Here is a 12,280-nt window from a genome sequence, read left to right as displayed (position 1 = left end):
TACATTTGAACCCCGGGCCTGGTTCTCGGTCTGCCCTCAATGCTAATTTGTTATTATTAACTTTATTATTATTGATGGTGGTGGTGCTGCTCACGTCACTAGAGCCTCCCTTCCTGGGCTCCGCCTCTTCCCCTCCTCTCCAGTCCCCGCTCTCTCTTCTTCCAGATTTGCAGCTGCCTTGTGGTGGGGACGAAAGGACGAGAACTACAAGTCCCAGTAGCCAATGGGGCGCCGCGGGGCGGGGCGGAGCGGAGCGCGCTGGCGTGGCATTGGGCGGGCGAACTGGCAAGGGCGGCAGCCCCGTCGGAACGGGAGACTGGCGGTTTGGGGCGGGGGCTGGGCCTGGGCCCAGCAGCTGCTGCTGCTGCTGCGGCCCGTGGGTGCTGGAGCTGGATCCGCTGTCGCCGCCTTCTCCAGATTCGCGGTCATGGCATCCGCGCCCCTGAAAGTGTGCATCGTGGGCTCCGGAAACTGGTGAGGGGGAGCGCGGCAGGCCCCTCAAATCCCCACCCCGCCCTGGGAGCATGGCTGAGGGCCTGGGACCGGGGTAGGGAAGAAGGAGACGGCGGAGGGGGGGGGGTGCCCTCCCCGGCTGGGGGCGTCAGTTACAGGGCCCCACGCGAGCTGCTCCCACACGCCCAGATGCGCCTCAGGCTCGTGCAGCTCCTGCCCGGGGCCCTGAGCTGTCTGGCCCTCCCTGCCCAGCCCCCGGGCTTTGGGGAAGGTTCATTCCCAGCCCGTCCCCACCTCCGCCCAGCATTATGGGTGAGCACCGTGGGGCTGGGGGTTTGGAGGGTGCGGCCCCCTGGGTGCGGGGTGGGGGTGGGGGGAAGCGCTCCTGCCCAGGTGCTTCTACCCCCGCTGAGAGCCCTTGAGATGAGATGCAGTAGAGGGGAGGACCTGCGGAGCCCCGGGGTGCTGGCTGGCTCAGGCAGCCTGTCCGCCTCCCCGCCCCCAGGCACGGGATTGGGGGGGCTTGGGCCCTGCATCCGCTGACATTCCCCACCACCACCACCACTGAGCTCAGGCGGTAGATGCGTACCCAAGGGTGCTGGGACTCCTGTCAGGAGCCCAGGGGAGCCCCCACTCAGGAAGGTGACAGAGCCCCACGGAGCAGCCCAAAGCCGCACTTTGCTGATGGGTCTCTGCCCACTTTGACCTGCTTTGAGGGCACCCCGGGTCTCCCCTGCCAGCCACATGGCACCTTGCTGCAAGAAGAGATTTCTGGATGTTTCCTGCCTGCTGGGCACCTGCTGCCACCCAGACGCCCTTGAACTTGGGGGAAGGCTGTGTCTCCCTCCTTCTCCCTTAACCCCTCCCCCAGGTTGCCTCTGGCCCAGAGGTCTGCTGAGAGTTGGAGAGAGGGGGTGGAGTACTTCTCCTTTTGGTAGCTTCTACTGGGCCCCGAGGTCATCTCCCACCCAGGGTAGCCCCCTACCTGGCATGGGCTCCCATCTCCCCTCCCACTAGTAGAAGCTTTGCCTCCCTCTAATTCCCCAAGTTGGGAACATCCACTCCCCCTTGAAATGACTTTGTATCTTCATATGAACTCTGAGGAGCCCACGTGTGGGCATTGTTCTGGGTTTGTGTCTGGCCCCTGCCTGGCACCGTCTGGAAGTCAGCCACTATTAGCCTGGTGGGCAAGTCACTAAACCTTCCTTGGGCCTCTGTTTCCTCATCTGTCAAATGGGCTCCTTGACCTCCAGGCCCCTTCCAGCTCTGCGCTCCGGAGGCGGGGAGGGACTGTCCCCACAGCTGGAGTCTGCCAGGGCTCCCCTTTGACACGGCCACACAGCAGGAAGTCTCCCGCCTCAAAGGTTGGCTCCCCGTATTGGCATGGACATCAGCCCCCTCAGAAGAGCAGGAAGCAGCTGGCCGTGTGGCTGGGCACCAGCCTAGGCCAAACACAGCCCCAGGAAGGGGTTGGGCTGGGCGAGGGCGAGCTTCTTGGCACGGGCTTGTAGGGAGCACTTGTTTGCCTCCTGTGGTGAGTTGGGTGCGTGCACACCCCTTTTCAGCTGAGGAACTGAGGAAGACAGAGAGCAGGACCTGGCCAGGCCCCCCTTCTCCTCCCCCCGGTCTGCGGAGGAGCCCCTGGCTTGAGGATCGGAGCTATGGAGAACCGGCACCAGAGCCAGCTTCCCAGCTTCCTTCCAAGATGTTCTGAAGGGCCGCCCAGGGTCAGGACGGGCTCCGGAGGACAGATGTCAGTATTCCGAGTGGACAAGAGGGCTAGCACGGAGGTCAGAGTGCTCTGGAGGCCCCCCACAAGGTTTCGCAAGAGGACGCCCTTGCCTGGCCTTGCAGTCATTTTTCCTATTCCTTCCAGCATTACGGATGCTTCTATAAATGGTGCCTCAACCCTGGTTGGGAGAGTAGCGCAGCCTGGGAGCTTTTCTCCTAGAGATGGGCCTCTAGCAACAGGCAGTGCGCCGGGTGCTCAGAGAGACCGAGGCAGCACGCGGGGTGCCCAGGGAGACGGAGCCAGCGCCCGGGGCACCATGACTGCCTTCCCAGCCTTGCTCCAGGGCCACATCGATCCCGAGGGAGGCACTCCCCCAACCCCCCAGAAGAAAGGAAAGGAAGCGCCTATGGGAGGAACAGGGAAGCCCCATGGACTACTCTGACTGTCTCTAGGGTTAATTCTTATTTTTTACATTCTGCAGTTCAATAAGCCCTTCTCTACGGAGCTGTTCCTTTGACAAATACTTTTTTTTTTCCACTTAAAAATCTTATTTTTTTCTCTTCACTCTCATGGGGAAAAAAAGAAAAACAAAACCCTTGTCACAAACATGCACTGTTGGACAAAACAAGTGACTGAGTCAACCTGGTTTAAAAAGGAGAGAGATCCCTCCGTCTCAAGGGTAGAGATTCCTCCCCTGTGGCCTTCTCACAGACTCCTCAGAAGAATCTTTTTAATCACATAAAATAGGACTAAGAAGGAACTTGCCTCTGTTGCCAGCGCTATCAGGAATGGAAGCAAAATCTTAAGGTTCCCCATTAACCCCAGGTTGAGTGCCTGAGGAAGCTGGTGGTGCTGGTGAGGTGACCCTGGGCCAGTCACTTGACACGGGGACGATCGTGGCATCCACCTCCTCCAGTTCTTGGGAGGGTCGGATGGGAGAGTCGCTCGCTGAATAATGCTTGGCACTGTGCCTGGCCCCGCAGGTGCTGCAGGAGTACTTCTTGGGCATGTGCCGAGCCTGTTTCCCTATCTGTAAAATGGGAATCCTGGAGTCTTCCCCGGCGGTCAGCTCTTGTTGTCTGGTTTCCTAGGCCGGAGCAGCTTAGAGGGAGGGAGGGAGCGAGCGAGCTGGACGCAGGCCCAGCTGGCAGAGGGAAGGGAGGGAGCCGGAACCAAAGGAAGAAACAAAAGCCACTTTGAAGCCTGAGCTGGGAGGAGAGGAGGGGGTGGGACCCCCCCCCCCCCCATATGTATGCTCCCACTGTTCTGGCAGACAGGCAGGAAGCCTTTATTAGGCTGGGGAGCGAGTCCGGGGAGCTGCGATCAGATATTCTGGAGGGCCTGCTGAGGAAGGCAGGAGAGGACGAGGACACCGCAGACGCCCCCTTCCCGCCACCCAGCATCGTGTGGAGGAGAGACCAGAGAAGCTAGCCAGGAGATGGCGGCCTGAATCCAGGACCCTCGGCCGGCTCCTCCTCCCCATCGCTTTCCATCTCCACCAGCAGCTCCTGCGTGCAGAGGGCCGGCACCAAGGTCTGGGGGGGACCAGGAGGGAGAGCCCGAAGAAGGCTGGACGAGACCTGATGGCAGTGCTCGGGGCGGGCAGCCAGGAGGGCCTTACAGGGGATCGGCTGGCAGTATGGGGTGGGAGTGAGTGCGGCTCCGGGGAACGTCTGCTCTGGCCGTATCGCCAAGCGCGCTATCCTTTAAAGGGAAATTGGATTATTAATAGCAATAACAAACCAACCTCATTCATCGCTAACAAGAATGAGCTACAAAATCAATCCGTCGTCTCTCCTCTGCCTTCCTAAGGAGGGGGCACGTGGGCTGTTGGGGAGCCCTGTTCAGGAGCCTGGCCAGCAGACCCCAAGAAGGCTGGGAAGTGTCTCCACTCCTTACACCCCCCCCCCCCCGCCCCAGGACTGGCCCTGGTACCCCCATGGGGTCTACAGTGCTGCTGTCCAGATTCCCCAATTCCAGCAGAGGACACGGCGCGGCGACAGGGCTGGTTTGGGAGTCCTTTGGACCCTGGGATGACTCTGGGGGAGAGACACCCTGGAATGTCTTGTTTGAGCTTAATTAAAGCCATAATTTCCCCCCTCTGCCCCAATAGCTCGAGTGATTGAAGGGGCAATTGGGGGAATCACCCCCAGGGGTCACCTGGAAGGGGCGCAGGATCCTTGAACTCCATCCATCCCCGAAGAGCCAGAACGCGGGGGTTTGATCTTGCCAGACTTATCCAGACGACAAGGCCTAGTAGAAAGAGCCCTGGGCTGGAGGTCAGTGGACCTGGGTTCAAATCCTGACTGAGCCTCAGTTTCCCCATCCGTAAAATGAGGGGCTTGACTAGGAAGGAGATCTCTTTTGGCTCAAAAGCTGCACTGCTGCGGACCTCTAGTCTGGGAAGCATTGAGGAAGGTTCGGTTCCGTCACAGCCCAATCTGTATACCCAAAACCCTGGTCCTGTCAGTGATTCAAGCCTCCCCAAGTACCACAAAGCCCAGCCGTCCGTGAAAGCAGGAGGGGCCTTCAGGGATGGAGATCTCCCCCCTTTTAAGGCTGCCCCCGCCATGGTTGGACAGATCTGAAGCCAGATCTGCTCCCTTGTAGCTTCGAGCCCAGTGTTTATGAAGCACTTGCTGTGTGTCGACTTCCAGACCTCTCAAGGACATTGTTCTGTTCAGGAATCCGGGGGTGCGGCCTGCCACAAGGCCTTGGACCGGGACCAGGATTCCTCTCTGGCTCTCACACAGCCCTCCGTGGGGGAGGCGGCATGTCAGTGCAGTCCTCATCATTCCTTCTGGCTGCCTCCCCCTGGGGTGAGGGTGACCCCGGCTTCTCCAGGCTCAGCTGGAAAACAGAGTTAGGGCCTGACGGGAGGCCTCGGTGCACCTTCTTAGCTGCTGAATAAGTGGAGGAATGGAAGCTGCAGACAAAACAAATAGGGGACCCACCACCCACCCCTGATTTGGAACTGGAGGGATTTTCCAGGTCATCTCATCTACCTTCTCTCTTTTTCAGACGAGGCCCAGGAAAGGGAAGTGACTTGTCTAGTCACGCTGCTTTGAGTGGCCAAGCTGGGACTTGAATCCAGGCCCCCAGACTCCCCCAGGCCACAGTCTCAGGTGCTAATGATGTGGAGAACAGTCTCCACTTGTAGGGGCAACCAGGGAAGAGCCCAATTTCAGGTCACCGGCTTGGGAGCTCAGAGCACCAGGCCGAGAAGGGGAAAGTATGCATTAAGTGCTCACTATGTGCTGGACAATATCTGCAGACTTGCCTGATCTGAAATGTCTGTGGTTCTGAGACAGGGAGAGAGTCTGTCAGTCTGCCTGCTCTCGAAAGCCTGAGCCAGGGTCCGGCGGCCCTCAGAATGGGGCCTGCTCTGGTCTCCATGACTAAACCAAGGCTTACAGGTGACCCCATTGGTCTGGGTAGAAAAGATGGCCTCCCCACCCTGAGGCCCGAGCCAGCCAGAATTGGGGCCCAGAGATGCTGTCCAGAAGTACCACCAGGAGGGCCATTGGGGCAGGCCAGGGGAGCCCTGGTTCAGATCTATGTCTTTGATTAGGGCATGAATTAGTCACTAGGCTCTCCCCGCTCTGCCTTGGCTGAAGCAGGGGGGCTTTCCAGACCTTTTAATTCTTTATCCCTACCTTGTCTTAGCATCAATCCTAAGAATCTTGGTTTTGAGGCAGAAAAGCCATAAGGGCTGGGAAGTTGGAGTTAAGTGACTTGCTCCAGGGTCATGTAGCTGGGAATTGTGTGAGGCCGGATTTGAACCCAGGACCTCCCATCTCAGGACCTGGTTCTCCACCCACTGAGCTGTCTGTCTGCCCCTCTTCATCTCTTGCTGGCTCATCAGCCTCTCTGTACCCCTTCTTCCTTCTTGATGCTGCTGGACAGAGCGTATTCTGCACAGACCCGCCTGGGTCCCCATGTGTTCTCGCCATCTCCCTGGCCCGGGAAAGGCGTCCTGAGGACCAGGTGCTGGTGATCTCCCCACACAGCCTTGAACAAGTCACCTGAGTGCCCTGCCCTGACTTTATTCTTCTCCAAAAGGCCCTCCCCACTTTGTTTCTAGGATCTCAGAGCCTCCCTTGAGCCTTGTCTCCATCATGCCCTTCCTTTGCGCCTTGTTCTTCCGGCCTGACTGGACCATCATGTCCTGGCCCCAACTGTGCTCTCAGAATGGCCTCAGTCCATAGCTCATCCTCCACATCCTCCTCACCCTCCATGGGTGCTCCTGGCTGGAAACTCTTCATTAGGGATTGCCTTTGGGGCAGCACCCAGCATGGGTGATTCTGGACCTGCTAATCTCTTTAAGGCGCGGAAAGTGTTGGGGGAGGGTCCCCTCCCAGGTTGGGCCAGGCCTGCCCCATCTGGCCCTGGAGCCATAATTCCGAGCATATCCAAGCCCCAGGATTGGGTGGTAGAGCCAGGCTTGTCTAGTCTGGGCAGATCAGGCCTTGGGGGGCCCACACTGGGGAGATGAGCCTCAGGGCCAGAGTAAGAAGAAGAGAGACAGAGACAGAGACAGAGAGAGAGACTCTTTTTCTAGGAAGTCTTGAAGCAGATGCTGGAGACCGTTGAGTGAATTCCTGTTCCTCTCTCTAAAGGACCCTGCAAGTTCCTGACAGCTGTGGGAGAAGGAAGAAAGGAATATTACGAGTGTCCAGTGTATGTCCTGCAGGACCAGTGGGGCCCTCAGACCCCAGGCCTTTGAGAGCTGATGGCTCCCCTTGCCTTCTCTCTTAGCCACTTTGGTTCCAGAGTAAATCCTTGTGATTACAGCCTGAGGTGTAACTGGGGGCTTTGATGGGGTTCCAGGTGTCCAGGCCATCTCCTGACCTCCCTGGGACTTGGTCAAGTGCCAGTCGGCATTGTTTAGGGCCTGTGACCGAGTGTCAGCATTGAGGGCTGTTGTTAAGCTGATCGACTCTGGTCTTCCAGAAGAGAAAGAAGGCCTTGTCCTTGCCTTCTGGGGACTTACTCTATAGGAGGACAGGAGGCGCTCTCTTTGGATGGATGGATGGATGGGTAGGTGGGTGGGTGGTTGGATGAATGGACAGATAACTGTGTGCGTGTGTGTATATAATTATTTCTATAGTGTTACACACACATATGATATAATATAGGTAGGTGCGAAGAAATAGTTTAAAGAGAATCTCTTGGGGCAGCCAAGGTGGCTCAGTGGATAGAGAGCCAAGTCTAGAGGTCCTGGGTTCAGTTCTGCCCTGAGACACTTCCTAGGTGGGTGACCCTGTACAAGTCACTTAACTCCCCCGTTGCTTTGTCTTCACCACTCTTCTGCCTTGGGACCAATACTTAAATCGATTCTAAGACACAGAATGTAAGAGTTAAACAACAAAGAATATCCTTTGATAGACTGCTGGACAGAGAGCTGACGAGAATCATAGTTGGGCCGGCAGAGATGGCAGGGCCAGGCTATGGAGGTGTAGGAGTGGCTGTGTGCCCTGAGGGCAGTGTGGTTGGATTCCACTGTTTCTCCTGAAGTCCAACTCGATGACACATCTGGATTTCCCCCAGAGCAGTCAGTTGGCTCCTCTTGGCAGCTCCCCTCACCAGGCTCCCCTTGCCTTTGCTGCGGCTCTTGGTGCTACATGCGCCCCCATCTTGCGAGGCTCACGCAGACCGGAGGGACCGCGGGTCAAACTGCAGTAGGACCGAGCACCCCTAAACTGCACACAAGTGTCCTTGTGCACCATCGGTGGACTCAGGAAACCATGTTTATGAATTTCCTCACTACATCAACACCTTAAAATTTGATTGGTGGGGCAGCTGGGTAGCTCAGTGGATTGAGAGCCAGACCTAGAGATGGGAGGTCCTGGGTTCAAACCCGGCCTCAGCCACTTCCCAGCTGTGTGACCCTGGGCAAGTCACTTGACCCCCGTTGCCCACCCTTACCAATCTTCCACCTATGAGACAATACACCAAAGTACAAGGGTTTAAAAAAAAAATCTGGTTGGAGCTCCATTTTAATCCAGTTCAGACTCATCCTCAGGAATGTTGTGGGCCTGTTTGATGCCCCTGGCCTTGTGGACAGAGGGCCGGCCTTGGAGTTAGGAAGACCTGGGTTCAGATCCTGCCTCCCCTATGAGTGTAACCTCAGGCTGGTGGCTTAACACTCATTGCCCCCAATACAGGCTGTGGAGAGTTCAGCTTTAGTTTCTTGTAGAATATGACCCAAGAATTCAGTCAGTATTTGCCTTGGGCCCCCCACTAAAGGGCAAGGCTACTTTCCTAGGGCCTAGGCCAGTGCTGGCCCAGAGTTGGAACATGCTTGTATAAAGGGCCTCAAATGTCCCCTGGTGGTGCCAGCTTGGCCTTGGCCTTGGCACTCCCCTCCCAGCCATTCCCTGCTCTGCTCCACTCCTTGGGGCTATCCCATTCTGCCAGCTCTGGTTCTTCTTTGTACGGTTAGTTCAGTGCCTAGTACATGGGGGGGGGGGGGGAGGCTTCTGTTTATCCTCTGGCTGAGCATGGGAAAGAGGAAGATGAGTTTAGACCCCTTGGGGTGGTTGCCTTTCTTGGTCAGGCCGGCATATGCAGGGTTGGGGCTTGTCTGCGATTGCAGCAAACCCCCAACACCACCCCCTGCCCTGGCCTAGTCCTGCTTCTCTCCCTCAGACCCCCCACCCTATTGATCCCCAGATTCCCTTCTTTTGGGATGACCAATGGCAGCCAGTCAAAGCCTGGCCCATTGTCCTAGGCTTATCCATTCCTCCCACAGACTCCAGGGAAAGAAGGAATGATAATGTTCCCTGTGTGCCAAGTACTGTGCTATGGAACAGAAGCCTGGAGGTCCCCATCTCCTGAGGCATAGAGTTGTTATCTTCCGTCCCAACAGAGGTGGAAGAAGGGGAGGGGGCTCAGGGTTTTTCTGGGGAGGGACACGGGTGTGAGGAGCTGGTGGGAAAGGGAGGCATTGGGGCTGCCATTCAGTCTCTTGGCATTGAGTGGGGCCCAGCAGAGGCCATGGGCTGCCCATAGTGACTTCCCCTCCCACCCCCCGATTCCGTACCAGGCCTTTCACCCCCTGTCCTCAGGACTCTGGGGATCCACCAGCCTCAGCTTTCCTAGGAGGGGGGGGTCCTGACCTTGGCCCCCCCCCCCAAGGTGGCCCTCCATGCCACCCTGCCACACAGGCAGTGTCCCAGAGCCATCTGGCCTCTGGGCCTCCTGTTGTCCAGCTCTGAGCTCAGCTTGTCATCCACTCGCCATGTCCATCCAGGCCTGTGGGTGTGTCCTCATTGTCGGGAGGTGACAGAGCAGGGCCGGGTTTGAAGCCAACCTCTGCCGATGACCCGCCGCAGGGCTCCTTCTTATGCGTTCAATGGGGAGAGAAGAGCACGAATTCCTGAAATTGTGGGTGTCAGGGAGCCCAGAGCGGCCTGGACGCCTGGGAAAGCCGGCCTCTCCTCCTCGTTTGGGAGCTGGGCAGCCTCTGCCTCCTCATCAGTTCTGAATAAAATAAAGACCTTCGTCCAGGCATGTAAAGCCCTTGTCGACGCTTGTCCTGCGCCCTCTGCGGAGCCGTTCAGGCCTCGTATTCTTGGCTCCTCAGACTGGCATTCGTCCCCTTCGTGAGGTCCCGGCGCCTCTCAGCCCATCTGGCGCTCCTCTTTATATTTAAAAAAGAAAAAAAATTTTTTTTAAACCCTCACCTTCTGTCTTGGAGTCAATACTGTGTATTGGCCCCAAGGTAGAAGAGTGGTAAGGGTAGGCAATGGGGAACAAGTGACTTGCCCAGGGTCACACAGCTGGGAAGTGTCTGAGGCCAGATTTGAACCTAGGACTTCCCGTCTCTAGGCCTGACTCCATTCACTGAGCTACCCAGCTACACCTCCCCCCCTTCACCCCCCCCCCCCAGCACGTCCTCTGTAAATGCATCCAGTGCAGAGACCTGACGGGGAGCTGGCCTGGGGAGCCCCGAGATGTAAAGCCACACGGTCAGAGCCTCCGAGGCCCAGAGAAGGCCCTGCCCTGAGAGGCCTCTAGGCCCAGGCACCGGAGGTGTTTGGTAAATGCTGAACTGGAGCCTCGAGCGCTCTTGTTCTGGTCCAAGAGCCTCCGGACATCTGGGATTGTCCCGGCAGTGGCGCCACCCAAGGCTGCCTTGTGGGAGCGTCCCACGTGCCCGGGGGTCCCCCCAGGCTCAGCTGGCTTTTGGGCTAGGACCGGACCTTGACTTGGGGGTCGTTTGGGCTTTGTCCGCAGGGGCTCGGCTGTGGCCAAGATCATCGGCAACAACGTCAAGAAGCACCAGAAGTTCTCGCCGCTGGTTAAGATGTGGGTCTTCGAGGAGACGGTGAACGGCCGGAAGCTGACGGACATCATCAATAACGATCACGAGAACGTGAAGTACCTCCCCGGACACAAGCTGCCCGAGAACGTGGTACGCCTGGTGCTTGCCTCCCCGTGGGGGGCAGCGCCCTCAGCCCTGGCAGGGAGGGGAGGCTGCCAGGGTGGTGCCAGCAGGGGCGCTCCTGTCTCGATAAAGAGCTTTGGAGTTCTGGGCCTCGGCTGCCGTGTGACCCCAGGCAAGTCCACAGGGGTCTCTGGTCCTTGTCGGCCAAGCAGCGATGGTGGTGCCTGTGGCGTCATCCACACAGGTTTAGGAATCTGAAGCATGGAGGGTGGAGCAGAGACAGGCCGTGCGGCCCAAGGAACCCCAGTTCAAATCCCAACCCCAGTGCTTAGAAGCAGGACCTGACCAGGACAATCAAGTGACTCAGTTTCTTCCTCTGTAAAATGGAGTCTTGGGGCCTTGGCCTCCAGTACCTGCTGGCCTCTCCAAAGCACTCTAGAAGCATTATTTCATTTGCTCCTGGGCCTGGGTGCTGCCCTGCTCGCCACTCCCCTCAGGTGACTGACAAATGTCTGAGGCTGGATTTGAACTCGGCTTTCCCGGCTGAGCCCCGTCGTCTCTGGTCTTTGTGGCTTCTTCTCTGTGACCCCAGCAGAGTGGAGTCTAAAATGGGGGGACCGGATGGGCTCCCCACAGTTCCTCTCCCTTCACTTGTGCAGATCGCGGTCCCGAGCCTCAGTGACGCCGTGGGTGATGCGGACCTGCTGGTGTTCGTGATCCCACACCAGTTCATCCACCGGATCTGTGACGAGATCACAGGGCAGGTGCCCAAGCGGGCGCTGGGCATCACCCTCATCAAGGTAGGCCACGCCCCCTGGGGCCCGTCTGTGCCGCCCCGCCTCGCCCCCACCTCTCCCCGCCTTGCCTGTGCCGCCCCGCCCCCCTCTCCCCGCCTGTGCTGCCCGGCCCTGACCTGCCCACCCCTTGCAGGGCATCGATGAGGGCCCCGACGGGCTGAGGCTCATCTCGGACATCATCCGGGAGAAGATGGGCATCGACATCAGCGTGCTGATGGGCGCCAACATTGCCAATGAGGTGGCTGCGGAGAAGTTCTGCGAGACCACCATCGGTGAGGCCGGGGGCCGGGGCGGGGGGCGGGGCTGGGAAAGACACGGGTTCGAGTCCCTCCACTTCAAATGAGCTGCCCTCGGGCAAACAAGTTCAGTTCTACAAGTGTTTGGGAAGCGCCACAAAGTGCTGGGGCTGTGCCAGGCAGGTGGATGGGGGGCATTCAAAGACCCCTGCAGAAGAGGATTTTAGAAAGCCCCTTTCTGGGGGGGGGTCATGGGAGAGGGTCAGAAAGGGGGCCTGGAGTCAGAGGCCTTGAGTTCAAATCCCACCTCCAGTTAGCTGTTGTCTTTGCAAGCTGGGCAAGTCAGCTCCCACCTGGGCCTCAGTTTCTTTATCCGTGGGGGGGAGGAGGCCCTCAGTGACCTCTGCTGTCCGGTCCAGCCCTAAGCCTGCGATCTCCCTGGAGACCTGGAGGTGGCAGGGCTCGCTCGAGAGGGTCCCCAGGACTTGCTCCTGCACAGGTAAGTGATCCGAGCCACTGTTTCCTCACCTGTAAAGTGGGGGGCAGCCGTCCTCACGGTGCGGCCCTCGGCGCCTCGTCCCGTCTGAGGCCGGAGCCTCCCAGACCGGAGGATGCAGATAGAGTCCCGGGAAGAAGGTTTGGAGTCTGAGAAAGGAAAGAGAAGACGAGC

At 58.3% G+C, this 12,280-nt stretch overlaps 1 protein-coding gene across 2 annotated transcripts in view; it reads left to right on the top strand.

The window, feature by feature from the left end:
• The first annotated feature begins 348 nt into the window (after positions 1-348).
• Positions 349-12,280, top strand: part of GPD1L (glycerol-3-phosphate dehydrogenase 1 like) — a 31,052-nt gene continuing 19,120 nt past the window's right edge. The window contains exons 1-4 of one of the 2 annotated variants that reach the window (XM_044677850.1): positions 349-474; positions 10,427-10,604; positions 11,306-11,377; positions 11,508-11,646. In XM_044677850.1, coding sequence (XP_044533785.1) covers positions 428-474; positions 10,427-10,604; positions 11,306-11,377; positions 11,508-11,646 — 436 coding nt within the window. In that variant the 5' untranslated portion in view covers positions 349-427. Of the gene's footprint in view, positions 475-10,426; positions 10,605-11,236; positions 11,378-11,507; positions 11,647-12,280 lie in introns of both variants that reach the window. The other variant, XM_044677849.1, reaches the window with a different exon arrangement.

This window comes from Gracilinanus agilis, chromosome 5, assembly GCF_016433145.1.
Source record: "Gracilinanus agilis isolate LMUSP501 chromosome 5, AgileGrace, whole genome shotgun sequence".
Lineage (NCBI taxonomy): Eukaryota > Metazoa > Chordata > Mammalia > Didelphimorphia > Didelphidae > Gracilinanus > Gracilinanus agilis.
The sequence above is the reverse complement of the archived record's forward strand: the minus strand, read 5'-3'. Positions and strand labels throughout refer to the sequence as shown.